The 21,521-nt window shown below is 40.1% G+C and overlaps 1 protein-coding gene across 4 annotated transcripts in view; it reads right to left on the bottom strand.

The window, feature by feature from the left end:
- Positions 1 to 2,128: 2,128 nt before the first annotated feature.
- pou2f2a (POU class 2 homeobox 2a) overlaps positions 2,129 to 21,521 on the bottom strand; it is a 93,997-nt gene continuing 74,604 nt past the window's right edge. For 3 of the 4 annotated variants that reach the window (XM_081612413.1, XM_081612414.1, XM_081612412.1), the window contains 12 exons: positions 21,110 to 21,262; positions 20,222 to 20,446; positions 19,514 to 19,628; positions 19,317 to 19,408; positions 18,101 to 18,355; positions 17,885 to 18,026; positions 16,778 to 16,926; positions 16,090 to 16,287; positions 14,774 to 14,822; positions 14,206 to 14,347; positions 14,041 to 14,114; positions 11,676 to 12,137 (listed from right to left, as the gene is read on the bottom strand). In XM_081612413.1, the coding sequence (XP_081468539.1) occupies positions 11,776 to 12,137; positions 14,041 to 14,114; positions 14,206 to 14,347; positions 14,774 to 14,822; positions 16,090 to 16,287; positions 16,778 to 16,926; positions 17,885 to 18,026; positions 18,101 to 18,355; positions 19,317 to 19,408; positions 19,514 to 19,628; positions 20,222 to 20,446; positions 21,110 to 21,262 (1,956 nt within the window). In that variant the 3' untranslated portion in view covers positions 11,676 to 11,775. Of the gene's footprint in view, positions 2,266 to 11,675; positions 12,138 to 14,040; positions 14,115 to 14,205; positions 14,348 to 14,773; positions 14,823 to 16,089; positions 16,288 to 16,777; positions 16,927 to 17,884; positions 18,027 to 18,100; positions 18,356 to 19,316; positions 19,409 to 19,513; positions 19,629 to 20,221; positions 20,447 to 21,109; positions 21,263 to 21,521 lie in introns of those variants that run through there. The other variant, XM_081612415.1, reaches the window with a different exon arrangement.

Here is a 21,521-nt window from a genome sequence, read left to right as displayed (position 1 = left end):
GTGGATAATGGCGCCCCCTGGTGGCGTTTATAAAACAGGCATTCTCTCAGATTAAGCGGGATTAAATGAAAAATGGCTTTCCTGATTTTTGATTAATGAGAAAAATATCAGTATAACTTAAACATAGCATAAATATCTCGTGTAGTTATTCAATTTGAGGCCATTTTAAATCTTTGGTGTTAATTTTTCTACTCAGAAATTCATAGTTGTAATGCTCTCGGCCTTCTCCTGAGGAAGATAACAGGAGAAGATAACAGGAAGATGATCAAATTTATTCTCACTCAGGCCAAACTTATCACAAAGTAAATCTTCTTACAAAGAAGTCTTTGTGAGATTGTTTTTTTTTTTATTTGATTGTTTTTTAACAACTACGCTTTTTGCATTCATGTCTATTCTGTGACTTTCACTAAAAAGCTGACTTTGCTGCGTCCAAATCTGATTTAAATGAAATTACTGAACTTTGATAAATATAGAAAGCATTTTCAAAGAAACTGTGACCTCAATCTTGATTTTATTGCTCACGATTTACTAAATTTTGTTCTATTTTTTCCTTCCCAACTGATACTTAGATACAAGGAAAACCTGCAAAAACGTTTTTAGGTTTTGGATTTATTTAATAAGTTACACACCCCTGTCCAACAGCAAACCTAAATTCTTTAATTAAAGTATTACATGCTTATTTTAGTGTTGAGTGGGTAACAGAACTTTATTTTTGGCCCTCACTTAAATAAGAATAGCACTACTTCAATATATTTTTACTCAAGTAAAAGAAAAAAGTAGTCGTGCAAGAAATTACTCAAGAGTCAAAAAGTATTTGGTAAAAAATCTACTAAGTAGTAACTAATCAAATTATCAATCATTTAATATTTAAAAATTACATTATCAGGTGGACCAAAATATGAAGTTAAGGAGAAATGTTGATATTTTAAGGATAAAAATGGCAATAATTCATTTAAGTAGCAAAAAATAAAATCTGGCAAAACATTTTTTTTTCCAAATCAGTTTATTTCTACAAAACTTTAACTACATCTGCAGGTGTGTGTCTGGTGAATTTTTGGTTTGGAGATATTTGTTTTTCCTTCAGTGAGTAAAAAATATAGAAATTCAAAGAGATAGCGATACTTAGTAATAAAATTATTAAAAGTAAAAAGGATAGTAAAAATACTCCTTAAAGTAAAATTTTTCAAAAGATTTATTCAAGTAACTGTAACTGAGTAAATGTAACTAGTTAATATCCAACGCTGCATAAGCACAAATATCAAAATTTCAAGCAAGTTTTTCTAAATTAGCATCACAAAATCTAGAATTTTGATTGCAAAAAACAACAGAGAAATCCTGGAGGGGCTGAAAAGATGTTCAGTATTAAATGTATAAAAGTTGGTTCATCTATTTTTTGGCAGCAGTGACTGATCTGGTTAATGACGTCGTCATTTTGAACAGAACTGTGCTCAGAGAAACTTGTAATGTAAAAAAGAAGGAGCTCAATAATCTGATGTTTTTCGAAACATTTTAGCATTTCTCGTCACCTCTGTGGTTGGATGTGGAGCTGCCGCCTCACACCTGACGCTTCGTTTGGGTTTGGCTGATCCACATCTGGCCCGCAGAGTGTGAAAAGGTGCAAACACTGAGGTTCATTCAGGGTTTACGGAGCAGGGAGAGAAACGGCAGCTGCTCCTGGGGGACTCCTGTGGGCTGCAGCGCGATCGTTCCCAGAAGAGGGACCGGTTCTGACTGGAAACACACACAGGAGCCCACCCAGATCTGAACCACCCAGAAACAACAGCAGCATCATTATTTAATGACACCAAGGGAAGCCGTCAGAACTGGTTTCACACAGAAGCCTCATATCTGGGACTTTATTTCACCACAGCTGGCGGCTTCTCACAGCTGGAAAGCAAATATTATAAAGGAAGCATCTGGAAAAATTAAGAAAAGTGACAGAAATGACTTCAAAATGACGAGATTCACAGAGATGACGCGGCTCATCTGTGACATTGCAAATCCAAGATGGAGCTCATGAAAAACAGATGAGAAGCGTGTCGAAACAGACTGCTGAGGAGATGCAGTTTTAAGAAAGCAGATTCGATTTTTGCTGCCTTTACAGCCAACAACTCGCCTGTAAGCTTTGTGGCGCTGCCAGACATCCAGAACAACAGAAGCGAGGAGCTCATTAAAAATCCACAGTAGGATCCATGACAGGCTGCAGGGCTGCTGTCCTTTCCTGCCTCAAACTTCCCTGAATTTTTCAGGCCTTCCCTCGCCACACTGGAAACCAGCAAACACAGAAACACAAAGGGGGAAAAGTTTCACTGAAACTGAACAAAACAAAAGTGGAAAGAAGTGGAAAAAAAACAACTAAACAGAGGAATTGATGGAGTTTCTACAAAGATAAACAGATGTTTACATAAACAACTTTTTCTAACTTTAAATCAGATTAATCTGTTCCCGTTTTAGGTTAAAAAGCAAACAAGAAAATGTTGGTACCTCTCTGTTAATGACTGAAAAACACCCAGTTTTGACTGGAAGAACTTGAAACTGACAAAAGTAATAATAAATAAAACTTTACTGAAAATTAGCCAAAGAAAATCAAACATTACTTTTGAATTGTGGTTCAAGAAAATTACTAAAAATAGTTTATTTAAAAGGGCACACAAAAGAATCAACAATTGGAATAAAAGTAATAATAATAAAAATGTTGACAAAAACAATGGTACCTTGAGAAAAGACTGAAATAAGGTGTAATAAATCGGCCTATTTAAAGTGTAACTAACCCATTAATTAACTATTTTTCCAATAATTTGTTTAAATAGGTTGTTTAGGATTCAGTCTTTATGTTTCTGTGCAAAAATACTGTGTAGTTATTACAAAATAAAAATATTGGGCTCAAGATGAGGGATGTGCAACAGAGTTGAATCATTTTTCCAACTGTTTTGTCTTTTCTTCCCAACTTTTAAATGCCTCTATCATCACACCTGGCTCCAGAATTAGCTAATTTAGCGGAGCTTGACTGCAAACTAGTTTAATCCAAATGTGTAAGACAAGAAGCACGTCTAAAAGCTGGAATATTATATAATATTAAGAATGCAAACACTGCTATTTATCAATATTTCAACAGTTTGTTAGTGGATTTTATCAATACATTCTGGCGCAACAGGTGTTACGTCAATCCGCGTTTCCCCATCAGATACGGTTCCCGCTGCGTCTTCTTGCCGCTCCGCCCACGCGGCAAAATACGCGCGAGCTCGTAATGAGCACTGAGAAAGCACACGCGTAGGGAACTACGGACACCGTGAAAGCTCAAACAACATGTTTCGGGAAAGTTGTCACTTTCTTCACGTTTTTGCGGGAAACTTATAGTAATAATAATAATAATCCATCCATCCATCAATAATAATAAAAATAATATATATATATATATATATATATATATATGAAATAAAAACAGGGCAATGCATTTTAATGCTCAATATTACCCATCAGATACCGTTCCCCTTGTTTTACAGTGGGGGAACGGTATCTGACGGGCGAAATATGGCCATCCGATAGGGTTCCCCCACTATATATATATATATATATATATATATATATATATATATGGGCTGCACAGTGGCGCAGTTGGTAGAGCTGTTGCCTTGCAGCAGCAAGACTGTGGGAGGAAACCGGGTACTCCGGTTTCCTCCCACAGTCCAAAAACATGACTGTCAGGTTAATTGGCCTCTCCAAATTGCCCCTAGGTGTGAGTGTGTGTGTGCATGGTTGTGTGTCCTGTGTGTCTCTGTGTTGCCCTGCGACAGACTGGCGACCTGTCCAGGGTGACCCCGCCTCTCGCCCGAAACGTTGGCTGGAGAGGCACCAGCACCTCCTGACCCCACTGAGGGAAAAAGGGTGCAAGAAAAATGGATGGATGGATGGATATATATATATATATATATATATATATATATATATATATATATGGTGGTGGATAAAAAACAGAGGAAAGCCGTTTTGGTGGATGTAGCAATACCAAGTGACTACAACATCAGGAAGAAGGAGCAGGAGAAACTGGAGAAATACCAGGGTTTCAGGGAGGAACTGGAAAAGACCTGGAAGGTGAAGACCACAGTGGTGCCTGTGGTCATCGGGGCCCTCGGGGCAGACAGTCACCCCCAAACTGGAGCAGTGGCTCAAACAGATCCCAGAACAACTTCAGACATCTCAGTCCAGAAATGTGCAGTTCTAGGCACATGCAAGATACTGGAGGAGAACCTCAAGTTCCCAGGCCTCTGGTAGAGGACCTGAGTTCAGAGGATGTAAGAAACCACTCGCGGAGGGTGAGAAGGGAATTTTTTATTTATTTATATATGTATATATTTTATTAAACATATATACATTTATAATAATTATAATATATGTGACATATATGTATTTATCATTACTATTATTTATTATTATTATTATTATTACTATTAGTTTCTCGCAAAAACGTGAAGAAAGTGACAACTTTGCCGAAACATGTTGTTTGAGCTTTCACGGTGTCCGTAGTTCCCTACGCGCGAGCTTTCTCAGTGCTCATTACGAGCACGCGCGTATTTTGCGCGTGGGCGGAGCGGCAAGAAGACGCAGGGGGAACCGTATCTGATGGGGAAACGGGGATTGACGTAACAGCGGCCCTTTGAGAACATTCATGATCCTGATTTGGCCCAAACTGGAAGTGTTTCTAGAAATTGATCTGGTTCTGTTGTGCTTAGCTTATTATCGAGCCGGTAAAAGAGCTTTTTTTGTGTGTTCACGTCCTCTTGACTTGGAGATTTTGACCCTGACAAAAAGTTTTGACGTCTCAGCTGTCATCCTTTCGAGGCTGCAAGGGTGTGTTTAGATTTGACCATTTCTGGTTTCGTCGGATTACAAAAACCTGCTTGTTTTTCTTCACTTCTCCAGTAAAACGCATCAAAGGCTACGTTCACACTGCAGCCCGAAGCGACCCAAATCCCATTTTGTTTGTTGCCTAAACAAGACCTGAATCTAATCTTCTCATGATAATCTCAACACAGATCGGGTTTTTTTTACGAGTATGACCCACGGCCAGGTCGCATTTATACGACGTGAACGTCATTGATACTCAACAAACGTCACTATTCTGCGACCTGATTCACGCAAGCGAGAAAAAACAACAACCATGGCAGCGGATAATGAGGATTAAGTTGTTAATGTGATGTCTCAGATCGGAAAATAACTTCAAAACCGTGAGCTATGCTCCACCGTTAGCATCCATGTTTACTTCCGCAAACAGCGCGCATCTTCTTCCTCTTCATGGCGGTTGGCAAAACACTAGGTGTGACTTAGTGCGCCCTCTACTGAGCATATGGAAAACCTTCAGGTCATTTGCAGTTCACACGGGAGATGACTGATACAAGTCATATTTGAAAGTATGAACGATCATGAAAAAAAAAAACTGATTTCACAAAAATTCGGAATTGCATTAAGGCAGGCGTGTCAAACTCCGTTCCTCAAGGGCCGCTGTCCTGCAGTTTTTAGATGTGCCACAGGTACAAAACACTGGAATGAAGTGGCTTAATTACCTCCTCCTTGTGTAGATAAGTTCTCCAGAGCCTTGCTAGTGACCTAATTATTCTATTCAGGTGTGGTGCAGCAGAGGCATATCTAAAAGTTTCAGGTCAGTGGCCCTCCAGGACTGGAGTTTGACACCTATGCATTAAGGCCTGCAGTGTACAGACAGGAAATAAACCACACGGAGACAGGAAGTGACTTTGGTCTAAATTCGCACTTTATTTCTAACACTTACAGGTTTGTTCTCGCCCCCACCCCCCCCCAGCTTCCCTCCCTCCCACATCCCAGAAAACAACAGGCACACAGATAGCGATGGGTTAAGGGACAGTAACAGAACGGTTTCAAACCCAAACGTTCCCAACAGAACCAGGTTTCAGAAACAAACTCAGACAGAGAGAGTCTTGAGGTCAAAAAACAGCATATCGTTAGCATGATAAAAACAGACCCCCCCCCCCATAGATACAGAGTGGTGCCTCTCTGAGCTTCATCACCACCATCTTTAGGCTTTATTAAAGAACACTTTAGGAGTTCCCGTCATAAAATCGTGGGGGTTGTACAATGCGGAGAAATCAAAGTGGAGCTCTTTGGTTTTCACTGTTGAGGTTTTTTCTTTAGCAGTAAAATCTATCTTTGCTGTCCTCTTAACCTTTGGATTTAAGCTGCATTGTAGAAAAAATAGAAAGGAATTTTTTTTTTTTAGCTTTCTCCTCGATAAATCAAGAACACGGGCCAGAAGTTATTCTCTCATTTATTCTGTCTGCTAGTCGCTCACTGAGGCCATCAGAAAGTCCTATTTCATGGAGATGGTTGCAGTAAAATGAACATTTACATCCACAGAAGAACTACAGTAGAAAACGCCCGCTGTATCCGTGTTTATATGAACATCAGGCGTTCGTTTCCTTCAATTCGTCACTAACAATATATATATACACGTGGAACGGCGTGTGTTTGTGGTGTAGCGGCTCGCTGTGGCAGTTTTTAACTTTGGTATCATTCTCGGTCGCCACCACAGTCCGACTGCACAGGCACACAAACGGATGAGTAAAGAAAAATGAAAATAAAACACAGAACAGCCAGGTTTGAAACGCCTCTGACAGAAATGATGAGCGCACACACACACACACACACACACACACACATACACCGTCCTCTCTGTCAGACCCTCAAGCACCTCAGTGAAAATGGAGGTTAAAGCCTTTAAACGGTTCACATCCCTCACTCCTGAGTTCAGACACGTCTTTGTTTTAGTTTTCATCTTTAAAGCTTGAAAGTCTATTTGGTTTTTTTCATCAGAGCATCAGAGGTATTTGTTTTGAGTCCTGATCCCGCGACGGGACGAAGGGGAATCGGAAAGCTTTCCGGAGAACAGAGGAGAAGTAAATGGAGGAAATTCACTCTGGATTTAAAATCAAGTTAAAGGATATAAAAAAAACGATAGAAATGTGTCAAAACACTGATAAATGTGAGAAATGTGGAGCATGGTTACTGAAACATGCTTCATGCTGCAGCTGGACAGATAACTGGTACAAAAAAAAGAGACAAACTGGGCGTTAAAAAGGCTTTTCAGTTACTTTATAACAATTTCTACTAGAAGACATTGAAAAGGAACGACTGAAACGATTAATCGGATTAATCGTGATGAATTGACTATCAAGTAATCTAGTAATCAAATAATTTATTGAAGTATGCAGACTCAAAAAGGCCCTTTGCTGAAAGAACAACACACTGAGAGCAGTAATTAAGCTGAAACTGTAAAAAAAACATGTACAATTTATCCGATTAATCGATTAATCGTCAGAATAATTGATAAAATAAGCAGCTCTGAAAAAATCATTGGATAAATCCTAGAAAACTTTGATTTAAAACAAAATTTTTAAGTATTTAGGCACTGACGCAGCAGAGTGCCAAAGAGTGGAAATTAAACTAGTATTTAATCTGGTAGGAAACAATATTTCTGCTGTAAAATATGCGGATAAAAATAGAGAAAATCTCCTGTTTGAGTCCTTGATGGTTGGAGAGTCATCCGCTGCTCTGATTGGTCCAATTAAATTGGAAAAATGTAAATAATATCTAAAGCTCCTGAGTGGGAGAAGCATGAAACACTTTATGAAGAAGATCTTGGGTTTTAATCTGTATCTGAATTTGGGGTACGACTCTTTAAAATGCATATTTTTACATTATTTTCTCACCATTAAAAACTACCAAGACCTATAGTAGAATAAATTTTGCAGCATATATTGCATTTAAAATGTAGAAGTTTTCAGTTACTGAATGGACATGTGACTTTTTTGCTAATTTTTCCTGGAGTTGAAATGCAGTTTTACTGCTCCAGCCTAAAATCAGATGTAGTGTGGTTGGATTTTTGCTTCTTTTATGCTAAATAAACAGCCTTCATGTGTTTATTTTCTGATTATTTTCCAGTCTGAACAATTAAGCCATTAGAAATCCTTCTTTTGTTAGTTCAGTTTTATGGCTGCAGATGCATAAAAACACCCGGATGCTGCAAACTTCTACAAATAAGAAAGTTTTGGTCAAGAAAGCTGCAGTAAAGCATTAAGAGTCTACAGATTATGAGATAATTTTTTGGACCTGTAAAGATTTACTGACCTTTTTAAATAAAAACTTATTGGGGAAAGTGAAGGTCATTGGAAAAATTTAAATATATGACGTGAAAGTTAGAAAAATTAAGGCGTTTTATTAGAATTTAAAGAGGAATTTGTGACTCAAAGCTGAAGTCTGAAGAAAAAACTAATCAGAACAAATTCTAAGTGCGAGTTTCCTCGTTTACATTTCTCCTCTTCCTCGCTCTCCGTCTCGGTTAAAAACAGTCACTAAAGTTAGTTTTGGTTTGACACAATCTGAAGAACGGCTCTCTGCAGGTACAAGCCTCACACGAACCCCTGAAAACGAGTACAAAGGTCAAAAAGACTTAAATAGAATCCAATAAATACATAAATAATCAATAAATAAACAAAGTGAGGGACAGAGAGGTTCATAAAATACATTACACTTTTTTTCCCTCAACACCCTCCCGCCCCACCCAGGAAAAGCACACATCTCCCTCATACAATAAATACAAATATCTTTTTTTTTTTTCCAACAAAGAACACATGAGAGAGGAAAAAGTTTTAAAGCTTTTGGTTCAGAAATCGTCGTCTTCGGTTTTCATCGGAGGATAAAAGTCCCAGCCTCGGTAAAAATGAGAATCAGACCAAAGGAAGAAACGGTTACATGTAAAATCTGCCTCCGGAAACCCCATCACCATCTTCATCACCATCTTCATCACCTGCAGTTCTGTGTCGCTGCAAAATAAAACCTGCTGGTTTCAACGCTGGACTCGTTTTCTCTGTTCTTGCTAAAATTGTCTGCTAATGTCAGCCTGTTTGACTTCTTCAGAGAAGAAATTGTAAAATTCTGTCAAATAAGGACTTGAATACAAATTCAGCAGGTGGATATTTTATGGTTTTTACACCCGTGGATCAAAATCATAGCACAAAGCAGTATGTCTTAAGATAAACTATTTAGATCATTTTACATACATTTGTTTCACATTTTTAAGTCGAGGTTATCGTAATAGTGAGGATCTTAAATCTTAGAATAGAGATTAAAATAACAACCATTTTCTCCCAATTTAAAAGGATTTTTTACAGCAATTTTTTGTGTTTACAAAATATAATAGATTTGCACTTTGGATAGAATTTTGCTTGCAAATTTTGAGCAACAAAAACATCATATTGTTTTTACTGAATAGATTAAAAGACAGAAATCCTGTTGTGATTTAATTCATAAAGTGGAGACAAATAGCAAATCCAGAATGTTTCCAAATGCAATGTGAACGATCTGATCTTGGCTTTAGTTTGGTCTTTAGTGTAAAAAGCAACATTGATTACAAATATAATATTTTTAACTACCATATTTGCTCAAATTGAAAGATTCTCATCTCTTCAGATTTTTCACTATAGTGCAAAAAACACTAAATTGTTGATTTGTGTTCAAAATAAAAAGTGCAGTAAAACAAAATCTTTAAGTATTTCAAACATCCAAATAGATAAATTTCACTTAAAAATAACTTTTCAGCAAGAAATATCTTGTTTTAGGTCAATAACTCCTTAATATCAATGAAAAAGTACTAGTTTCACCTCTAATATGGGAAAAATATCTTGTTTTGTTGCAAAAACGAGAAACAAGTCCAGGTTGAAAAACAGAAACTCGGCCATAATTTGGGATCAGTTTGCGCTCAGACATTCGGGCACCCAGTCACTCAGCTTGTGCATTGGTTTGGTTTGGTTCTTCTATTTGGTTTGGTTGTGTTAAAAAAAAAAAATAGATTTAGTTTTTCTGGATGAACTGAACAGCATGTTCTTCCCCTGCTGCCTTTTATAAATCTTGGAAGCTACATTTTCACAGTCGTTTCCAAACATTTCAAGAAGAAGAGCAACAGGAGAGGCGATGGGACGGTGTGAACGAAGCATCGGGGAAACAGACACACAATGGAAAAGCAAAAGCAAAAAAAAAATCAAATGTATAAATTCTGAAAGTCAGTTTGTTGAGGTTATTCCTTAATCAGTCCAGGAACGGAGCGAACAAAGCCGGGAGGGGGCCGGATTCGGACTGAGGGAGTGATTCTGTCTGCTGGAACGAAAACAGCGATCACAGTTAAAGACGAACAGACAGATGGGAGCTACTCCCCCCTCCAGCCTCCCCCCCATTACTCTGTTTGTTTTTGGTTTCACTTCTTACACAGAACGAGAAGAAGAAGCAGAAGAAGAAGAAGCAGAAGAAGCAGAAGAAGAAGAATAAGAATAAGAAGGTTTTGGTTTTGGGTAGGTTTTTTTTTTTGGTCCGCTGCTTCAAGCGCACTTCCTCCTGCTCCTCTTCTTCGTCCTGCTCCCCCCCCCTTCGGCTCCTCTGCTCCTCCTCGCTTGTTTTTGGCCCTTTGATCTGATCTTTGGAGACAAAGGAGAGGGGCAGAAGGGTTGGAGGGCAAGTTTTTTGTTTTTTTTTGTAGGTGGTGTTGGTGGGAAGGGGGGACGCCGGTGTTTCACCTCCTCCTTTTGTTCTTTTTTTTTTTTGGTCTTTCTTATGCTTGTATTTGTGTGTGAGGTTTGTCTGGACACTCGTCTCCCGGGCAAATCCAGAGACGAACGCTGCCAGAGGCGATGCTTTGGTATCCAAGAGTGACGGTCTGGAGGATGACATGATGATGGTGGGATGGTGGTGGATAATAAATCAAAGAAGGCAAATAATGTTAAAAAAACAACAACAACAACAACAAAAAACAAGAAATCCCTCGACAATGTGTCCACATCTGCTTGAGTAGGAGGTAAATCCTCTTTGTAGGCTGAGCTGGGGGTGTTTCCTTTGGTTTGACAATATTAAGATGAATGAATTTACCAAAACAAGAAAAAATCAGACATCTAATTTCAGCTTTTTAGGATTGACTAAAATATAGTTTTGCCTTCTTCTTACTGTCGAGAGGAGCAGTGTACATGTACGGCAGGCGGATCACTGGAAAGCTGGAAAGTGAGAGGTAGGTAAATATCCTGCAGCTGTAAAAATGTGGGATTATAAATGCCTCAAAGGTCGATGATTAGAAATGATAGAAAAATAGATGTTCTGACTGACAATGGAGAAAGAACTCAATCCTGAGTGGAATGGAGGATGTTTGACACAGAATAATAAAAGTTTTTTTGAGCTAAAGCTTTTCTCTCCGTTTGTTGGTTGTTTTTTTTTTTTTTGTCTTTCTTTTTTGGTTTTCAGTTTTTGGTATTTGGAGATTTTGGTTTACTTCTTTGCAATGTTTGGGTTTCTCTGGAAAAACACAAACATTTCAGGGTTTTTTTTCTCAGAGCTTCTCAGCTTATCAGACAAGTCTCTCCTCAGTTTCGCTTTTTTCTTTTTTGGCGTTTATTTCACGATGCCGAGTGAAAACAAAAAAAGCTCCTCTCCAGCTGTAGGTCATTATTTGGTTTCAAAGTTCCCCTCCTTCGTTCTGCGGTTCTCTCCATCCTTCTCCATCCTTCCTACCCTCTTTCCCTCCTTCCCCTCGTCGGTCTGTGTGTATTTTTGGCTTCGGGAGACTTCAGAGGGGAAAAAAGGCCAAAGAGAGACAATCTAGAGATGGATCAGACGGAGAGATGGCTTTGGTTGAAAGGCGATGTTGTAGATTTTGATTTTTAAAGCTCTGCTCCTCCTCTTCCTGATGCTTTGGATGTCGGTCGGCGATCACTCGGCCATGGCTCCTCCCAGCGGCGGCGGTGAAGCTTCGCTGAAGGAGCAGAAAGAGGCGGGGCTTGAACAGGGAGACGCAGACTCCTCTGGGCAGGAAGTGGGGCTCATGAGGTTGCTGGTGCCGCTGGGCGAAGATTGGCAATACGAGGGTCTGGGGCCGCCGCTGACCAGCCCCATGGGCAAGGAGGAAGTCGGCGTGGAGCAGGTCACCATCGGCAGGAGGCCGGGGCGGTTCAGGAAGAGAGAGGGGCGCAGGGAGGCGGGGACGGAGTGGCCGCCATGTCCGCTCAGAAACATGTGGCCCGGCGCCCCCTCCAGGCTGGAGATGGGAAGCTGCCCGCCGCTGGCTGCCAGCGCTGAAGCCACGCAAGGACGGCGAAAGGAGGAAATAAAAGAGAAAGTGAATAAAAAGCAGAAGAAATACAGAATAAAATTACAGAACACAGGGGAATTTTTTTCCGTTTGCATTCCCACGTAATGTACTAGTCCGTTCATCCACCATGTAGCAAAGTCTTGCTGCTACAATATAAAGTTTTTGAAGAGTTTTTCCATGTATGTTATTATTTAATTAGTGAGATATCTCATATTTTATATATTTTTCTGTACCGATTCCATTGCACCACAAACCTATGTGCAAAATGCTCAGTGAAAACATGTTTTCATTGGGGATCTTTAATATGTGCAGTTTTAAATTGACATTTGTTATGCAAAAAGCTTTAATTTAATAATTTATTGCAAAAGAACACAAAAGGAAAAAAAAATCCCACATTCCAGATGGTGCTCCGTATAAAATAATCTCATTAAGCAGAAAAAAACCACAGCAAGAGGGAACGAATATAACCAGGACGATGGAAATGAGGATGATGCAGGAAACAGCAGATTAAATAAGTAATTATTCCTCAATAGATTAATGGATTTGAAATGGATCATTTTCCAGACACCAAAAATCATTAACATGTTACTAAGAAATAACACTTTTTTCAAGTGCTTGGGCTGTTTCTAGAAATACTTGAGAGAAAACTGGAAGGACAAAAATATAAACAAGAAATCTGCGATAAAATAATGTGCCAGTAAATTAAGTTGCTTTGACATAATTTCTAATTGACATCGTTTTGTGTTTTACTAACTTTACATTCTAATACACTATTTAAAAGTAACTTTAGTCTGTGTATCTGTCCACACAAATTGATCTCTTGCCTCCATGTTCAATTCCTAACAGGAAGTTGTGCTTGTTTTGAAGCAAGTTTTGCTCTACACTGCCCCCTATGGGCTTGGCATGTTTAAAACAACAATCAGGATGAAAACTTTTCTGAAACCGATCCCGTTTGTGCGATATATCGATATTTTTTAAACGATGTGGTGATATTTGTTTGTGTGAACACCTATATAAAGTCAGAAAGGGATGAAGGAAGGTTACTGAGGACAAGACATGCACAACTATAGCGTTTATCTGAAAAATAAACGCTTCAAGGCTTAAAAAGACTTTTCTGCTAAATTACAGATTAACTCTCAGTTGAAGTGGCAGCATCTTTCTGCTTCCAGTGTGTTACTAAACACTTTAATCCATTACAGCGCCGTGAGTGTAAACATTCATATAACGCATGTGTGGGCCCCAGAGGGAGCCAAAGCTGCAATCCTCTGCTGTCAACACTTCATTTCAGCCCCGTCTTTTCACCCAGGCTCCTCTTTTATTTCCTCCCTCAGCCTGAAACCCTATCAGCGCCGGCGCTGCCAGAGCTGCACTTTCCATAACGGACTGTATCCTTCTCATCAACGCGAGGCCCGGAGGACGGCGGCGCTCAAAAGAGAGATGTTCTGTGGCGCTATAGGCAGATGCAGGATTCAAAGCTGGGCTTATTTGTGATGCTTAATTGATTTGGCGGCAGATCATCTCACTCAGAAAGGGGGAAAGCCGGTTATTTAGCCAACAGGGGCGGACATTGTGAGGGACGGGATTGTGTCTGTTTGACTGCAGACTGTAAGCTGACTCGGCCTCCTAAGCTCCGCCATAAGGAGCCCTTGCCGGTCTGTGATAATAGCGCGGCATTGTATGAGAATGAAATTGAATCTTTCACCATACTGAGCGATTCAAAAACTTTGTGCTGAGGAGGAAGAGGAGGAAGGCTGGTGGTGACTGTCACCGGAGGCTTCACAAGAGAAATTAATTTCAGACAGAGCGGATGAAGGGTGAAATGGGAAGTGGTTTTTTGGAAAGGGAGACCAGAGGGGACACACACACACACACACACACTGGTTTACCTTGCATGGTAGCCAGAGGATTGCTGCCAATGAGGGCCTGGTTCATCCCTGTGCTTACTCCCATCATTGTGTTCCTGAAATGATTCGCATAAACACTCAGACATGTAGGAAAACATCCATCCGTTCCTGAAGGCTGCTTGGTTTGTGTTTAGCGGTGAGACTGACCCGGTGGCGAGCCCGGCCGTGCCGAGGCTGGAAGGAGCCGGGCTGGCTGTGCTGTGAGGAGGAGGAGGAGTGGCAGACGTCGACATGGCCACCGAGCTGACCGGGGTCATAGGGCAGGAAGCTGAGGGTGAAGAGCTGGCTCCTACGATGAAGAGGAGGGGCACAGTGGAGAGTTATGAACATTTCGGCGTTCTTCTTCCTCTGCGACTCCAAAGCAGGGAGAAGTTTGAGGCTACACGGTGCGAGCAGCGGCTCAGCGGGCCAATAAATTTCCAGCTGTGTTTGTTACCCGTCAGGTCGTTTGTCAAAAACGAGACGCCCGGGATCGCTCGGCCTACGGCCGCGACCGATAAATCACCGGGACGAGTCGTGACTCATGGAGGTAAACAGCTCAAGACGGGAGCCGTGGCTCCATGTCAACAAAATATCACTGTGTTCTGTTCCCGTCTTTCTCCGGCCGAAATCATTTTTAGGCGTTTCATCAGACAACTCGGACGCATGAGGAGCCGTTTCATCCATCTGCGAGCGACCTTTGGGTTTAAAATCCCAGCAAGTAATTACAGCTCACCTGTTGTGCTGAGGCTGGTGGTGACCTGGGACAGACTCTGACTCGATATCTGCAGGAGAGAGAGAAAATCATCCACCTTCAGCTCACACTGCAAAAGGTAGTAGGTCTGGTTTCTAGTGCAAATATCTTAGGTGGGTTACCAAAAATTACAAAAATTCAACATGTTTTTACTCAAAGTAAAATGTAGCCATACAAGAAATTCCTCAAGTAAGAGTAAAACGTATTTGGTAAAAAAGTCTACTAAAGTACTGACCAAATTATCAATCATTTAATATTAAAAAAATTGCGTAATCAGATGGACCAAAATATAAAGTTAAGTGGATATTTTAAGAATAAAATTAAAATAATTCACATAAGTAAAAATTCATATAAATAACAAAATCAGGCAAAAGAAACTGTTTCCAAATCAGTTTCTTTCAATGAAAAACTTGTGCAACTTTAACAAAACTGCAGGTGTGTTTCTGCGTCTGGTGAGTTTTGGTTAAAACACGTTTGCTCTTCATTCAGCGGGTAGAAAACCCAGAAATTTTACTCAAGTAAAAGTAGCAATTTTCAAAAAAAAAGTTACTCAAGTAAACGTAAAAAGTACAGCACAGTAAAAATACTGCTAAAAGTAATTTATTTTCAAAAAAGTTACTCAAGTAAATGTAACTGAGTAAATATAACAAGTTACTATTCAACTCTGCTTACAAGTAACTTCTCAGCAAGAAAAAGGGGCTGACTTTAAACATTTTGCACGTTTTTGTACTTCCATTTCAGTTTGTACTGCTCCTAAAAACAGTCCAAACGCTTAAAAACACCCAGCTGGTTCTTTTGGTGTCTGGAAAATGAGCTCTTTCAAAAACCTCCAGAAAGGAACGTCACAAATCAGCAGGCACTGCCCGTTACCTAGCAACTCCAGCCAAGCCCAGCCCTGTCACCTAGCAACCCCGGCCCCGTCACCTAGCAACCCCTCAACAGAACTGACCATAGTAAAATGTCATTTTCCAAGAATGATTTTGTGCAAAAAAAGGTAAATATGTTTTGTCTAGGCCTTAGACCTATCCTAACCCACTGAAGGAAGAATAATAGGTCAGCTATTAATCAATAATTCCTTAATATTGATGAAAAGCTACTAGTTATAAGCTAAACTATCTGAGAGTGGAACAAGATTTTGTACTTTTTCACCAATATTAAGGACTTATTTACTTAAAACCAGCTCCTATTTCTTACTGAAAAGTTAACTGTCAGTTTGGTTCGTCTCATTTTAAGTGTGCCAACATATTTGCGCTGTAAACCAGAACAAAAACAGCGTAGGGTTCGGTTCTGGACGGTACCATGTGGGGGCTGTAGCAGTGGGCTTTGTGCGTCACGACAGGCGAGGTCTGGCTGGGCAGGGGTGGGGTGCTGCTGCTCGACGGGTTGATGCGCTTCTCCTTCTGCCGGCGGTTGCAGAACCAGACACGGATCACCTCCTTCTCCATGTTGAGCTGCTCCGCCATCAGCAGGATCTCCTCCGACGTCGGCTTCTGGTTCTGGAGCGGCAGAGGACGGGAAAAAGAAATAAGTCTTTGGGAAATCTGGATTATTTTTTCACCAATCCATCTGAGATGATCACATTAAGTGTCTAAATAATCTCTGCATAGTTTTTGTTAATATCATCAAAACATTAAGTCAAAAAAACTTAAAAAGAGGAAGGCAGATTTGAATAAAATATTTACATTGCAATCAGTCGAAATGAGTAAAAACACCTAAACTATTGCATTGTGAAACTGTGCTCTTGAAATAATTTGCATATAAATATAATTCATGTACAATTTATGTTGCTTTTTTTTTTTTACCAGACTGAAAATCTCAGGCTTCTGAATAAAGGTAAAGAAAAAACAGAATAAAACTTGTGCATTTCTATGAATTTACTCAAACTAAATCAATTCCAAAAAACCTGCATTTTTTTGGTTTATGTTGTTAAACTAAAACACATCCTGACGTTTCTCACTGATCTTTTAGTTTTTATCCGTCTCGTACCGTGTTGAAGTTGCGCTCCAGCACCACTCGTACGTTCGTCTCGATGCTGGTGCGTTTCTTTCTGCGTCGGCCGGGAAGACCTTCGATGCCCAACATGGGGGAGGAGATGGAGGACGGACTGGGCAGCATGCTGTCCACCGCCATCGTTTCTGCAGGAAACGGCAACAGGCAAAAGCAAAGAGAAAGATGTTAAAAATTAACTGGTCACCAATTAGAAATTAGAAAAGTAAAAAGAAAAAACTGAAATCAAAGAATATTCTCTATGCTTAATAAAAACATAAATGGTTCCACAATAAATAAAGATTAAATAAAGATTTCTTAATTTTGGTTTGGGGAGAAACTGAAGATAAGTAAGAATTCATGGAAGATATAGTTTTAATCTTAGACATCAGAATAACTTACAGGTGCAAAAATATGAAGATGAGACAAAAACCTCAATGAAAAGCTCTTAATGTACAACTACATCCGGTTAAATACCTACAAAACATCCCTGAAATTAAATATTTATTGTAATTTTTGAAGCTTTTGGAAATTTTACAATTCAATTTGCAAGGTAATTTAAACGTAATCTGCCTATTTGCATAAATATTAAAATCCAACCCAAACTAAAATCACATTAAAATAAAGACACCAGTTTTTACATGCAGTTTCAGATCTCAGTGCTTCCCAATGTGATGAGTTATGGAGTGCCACAGGGTTCTGTACTCGGGGTCCTTCCTTTATAAAATATGCATTACTACTCTGATGACAATAAGTTATTATTTATCCATAAAAGCTTGGTGAATCCAAAACATAAAACCTCAACAACTTAATCTTTGAGTTTTGACCTGTTTGCAGCAGATGTCTTATATTTTCTATGCTTCCTCCTTGTCCTCTAAACCTCAGATTAACTGCGGTGGATGGCGTGCGAAGCCAAACCTGGTTGTGCAGGAGGTTTGTTTCCGTTAATCTGGAGCTGCTCCAATCCGCTGTCACCACACGCTTACCGCCAAGACATCGCCATGAGCTAAATTTTGCCTACCTGAATAACTGAACTTGACAGGACCTGTTGCTCTTTTATGAGAAAACATGTTTGTTCTGATAAATTAAATGAAACTTCTGCCTCACCTGCGTCACTCAGCCACTTCTCCAGCAGCGGCTTCAGCTTGCACATGTTCTTAAAGCTCAGGTTTAACGCTTCGAAGCGAGAGATGGTGGTCTGGCTGAAGTCATTTCCGTACAGTTTCCCCATCGCCACGCCAACGTCACCCTGACGGAGAAGATAACGAATTAATAAACTGAACTTTGCATGTGCTGTTTGCCTCTCCTCCTGCTCATTTTCACCTGTGTGAATCCCAGTTTAATGCGCCGCTGCTTGAAGGTTCGGGCAAACTGCTCCAGCTCCTCCAGGTCGCTCGGTTCTTCGCTCATGTGAGCCGTCTGACCGCCGGGATTCAAGCCGGAGGTCAAGGAGGAGGCCATGGCGCTGCTGGATGCAGAGCTGGCTCCGACAGACGTGACAGCGCTGCTGCTTCCGCTGGCGGCTCCAGAGGCTGCGCTGCTGCCGCTGCTGCTTCCTGCGTCGCTGCTCTTCTCCCTCTGCAACATCAGGACGAAAAAAAGTTACTCAGTTCACACCTGATTCTGATTAGAAACAGAAAAAAGTGAAAAAAAAAACATCTTTATTTTCAACAGAAAAGAGTTAATTAAGTAATCGGTTATTCAGATAAAGGTTTTTCCAATATTAAAAGATGCAAATAATTCAATTACTTTTTTGAATAAGAAAATAAAAATGGTGTTGCCTAAAATGCAGCGGTGTAGCAAAGGATGAACCTGTAGCTAAGAAATACTAATCCACTGATTACTTTTGGATTAATTGATGGATAGATAAAGATTTCTTTTTACATAATTTGAACCAGATGAAGCTAAAACATATTTAGAAACAAAAAATCTTTATATGTTTTGTTCAGTTTTAGATTAATTGCTGCTCTAACTATGTTGTTCTTTCAGGAAATGACATGAGAGTCTAGTTAACGATTAATCCATTGTGAAATTAGTCGTCTATTACTTCAACAATCGATTAGTCACAATTAATCGCCGTGTTAAAACTGACGATTGTTGCTTGTTCTTCTCACCCAGTTTGTTGCCGTTTCTCTTACTTAAGAGATAAGATATTTGAGTTTAATGAGAGATTAATCTCATTACAAGTTTTGCATATTGTTATAGCAAAGTTTTCTCGTTTAAACGAGATAAAACTGTATTCATTAGCTGGAAGCTAAACACTTTTGTACTTCAGTTTTCACATACTTGTAGAAATATTTGAAAATTGTAAATATTTCTCCTTCTACTTAAAAATTAGATGCTACTTTGAGTTGGTCCGTCACATAAAAATGCCCTAAAATACACAGAATTGAATTGCAACATGGCGTTAAAGTGGAACAAATAAATGTTTTTCTTACAGCAGAGCTGCCCTGCAGTGCGTAAAAAATAAAAGTGGATCGTTTAGAGGACGGTTTTATTTAGGTTTTATGTTTTCTTTCCGTGTAACAAGATGAGTTACCTGCGCTTGGAGTCCCATGCGAGGCGGGCTTGTGAGAAGTCCTCCTGCGCTTTGCTGAGGTAGCTGGATCAGATTTGCTGTTGAGAGCAAACCTGAAAAAAGGACGAGGAACCAATTAAAGACAAAACAATCCATTCGATCAGTGACAGCAACGAGATCCTGTTATCAGAGGCCGTGAGTGAAGTTTGTGTCCTCACCCTGCTGCGGCTGCTGCGCCTGTGCAGGCTGGGACAGGAGGAACTGGGCCGGCGACTGGAGGGGATGACCCGGCATCAGAACCAGCTGCTGGAGCTGCAGGAGCTGCTGGATGTCCTGCAGCAAACACACATGTCAGAGGTAACACACACACACACACACGTCAGAGGACACACACACCAGACAGTCACTGGGTAAAGTAGCAAAGTCGGGATCAGTGTCGGACTTTAGCTTCAGATTACCTCTTGACATTTTTTTTGCAATCTCATCTCTACTGTTTCCTTTGATTTGCTCTTATAGTTTTTTGCCTTTTATTTAAAAGAAATGAACACTAATTAATTTTATCTCCTATTGTTGATTGTTTTTTTTAGTGGTGGTAATCCTTTAGTGGTGGTAATCCTCTACCTCTGTTTGTGTTAACAGATAGATATCTGTTAACACAAAGCCTGTATTTTTTCATAATTATCATGGTTTGGGGATGTTGTACAAGGCTGGAACAGATAAAAATGATTTTAGTTATTTTGAATAGAGATAATTAGTTTGAAATACGAGCAGACTGGCTTACAAACAAAACAGAACGAATTAAACTCACGTATCATATTTAAATCATATCACATTGGTATCAGTATTGGTATTGGTATCGGTGATACTGATATGAAAATATGCAGCATCGAACACGTCTCGCCTCTCGCCTGATGATCTGCCGTTACCTGCGCGGTCAGCTGGATGGGCTGCGACAGCGCCAGCTGTGGAGGCGGAGCTTGGACCGGTTGCTCCTGTTTGGTTGGTTGTTGCTGCTGCTGATTGGCTTGTTGCTGCGCGGCGGCGTGGGCGGCGGCGTGAGCGGCGTTGGACTGCTGCACGGCGGCCGCCAGCAGCTGAGCCTGAGCCTGCTGGAGGAGCAGCTGCTGCTGGGCCGGGAGGAGAGCGGCGAGCTGCGGGGAAACCAGACAGACTCTTAACCACAGCTGGGTGGCAAACAGTTACATTTACAAAAGTAACCTTCTTGAAAAAAACAACTTTCAGGAGTATTTTTTCTACTTTTACTTTAGTTTTACGATGAAGTATCTCTGAAGTATTTTACTCAAGTAAAGTTTCTGCATTCTCTACCCACAGACTGAAGAACAAACATGTTTTAACCAAAAATTCAGACACAGACACACCTGCAGTTTCTGTTAAAGTTTCATCAGTTTAATTACTGAATTAAACTGATTTGGAAAAACTCCATTTGGGTTGATTTTGTTATATTTTGTTTCTTATATGAATTATTGTCATGTTTATCCTTAAAATACCAAAATTTCCACAAACTTTCCATTTTGGTCCGACTGATGATGTAATTTTAAAATATGTAATGACTGATGAATTGATCAGGTACTCAGAACTTCAACAGACTTTTTACTAAATACGTTTTTATTAATACATACAAAAATAGAAATGCTACTCTTATTTTAGTATAATTTGTGGGTAATCTGCCCACCTCTGTTCCTCACACATTATAACTTAAAATTAAACAAAAATAAGTAAAAATTGTTGAGTTTTGTGCATGATTCCCATCTCTGTGTGTGTGTGTGTGTGTGTGTGCGTGTGTGTGTTCTCACCCCTGCCAGCTGACTGCCGGCGAGCATCAGCTGTGTGTGGTGATGCTGAGCCTGTTGTTGCTGCTGCTGCTGCTGTTGTTGGGAGGGCGGAGCAGCAGCAGCAGGAGCAGCGGCGGCGCTGTGTGTTATCTCTGAGCTCTCATTGCTCTTTACCTGGAAGAAAAGACAAATTCTCCTTCACAAAGAGTCCAGATCAGAGCTACTTTGATGCTCTGCTGTTGCTCCGCCTCAGCTGAAGCTTTCAGAAGCTCACAGTGACGATAAGAGCAGCTAACACAACCCAAAGATGATCGACTCTGGAGGAAGGAGTGAAAATCACAAGGATGTCTATGAAATATTTACTGTTGCATCCTTCATACACACACACACACACACACACACACACACACACACACACACACACACACACACA

Source organism: Poecilia reticulata, chromosome 11, assembly GCF_904066995.2.
Source record: "Poecilia reticulata chromosome 11, P_reticulata-male-v2, whole genome shotgun sequence".
NCBI classification, from domain to species: domain Eukaryota; kingdom Metazoa; phylum Chordata; class Actinopteri; order Cyprinodontiformes; family Poeciliidae; genus Poecilia; species Poecilia reticulata.
Note: the sequence above shows the minus strand (reverse complement) of the source record. Positions and strands in the feature narration are given on the sequence as shown.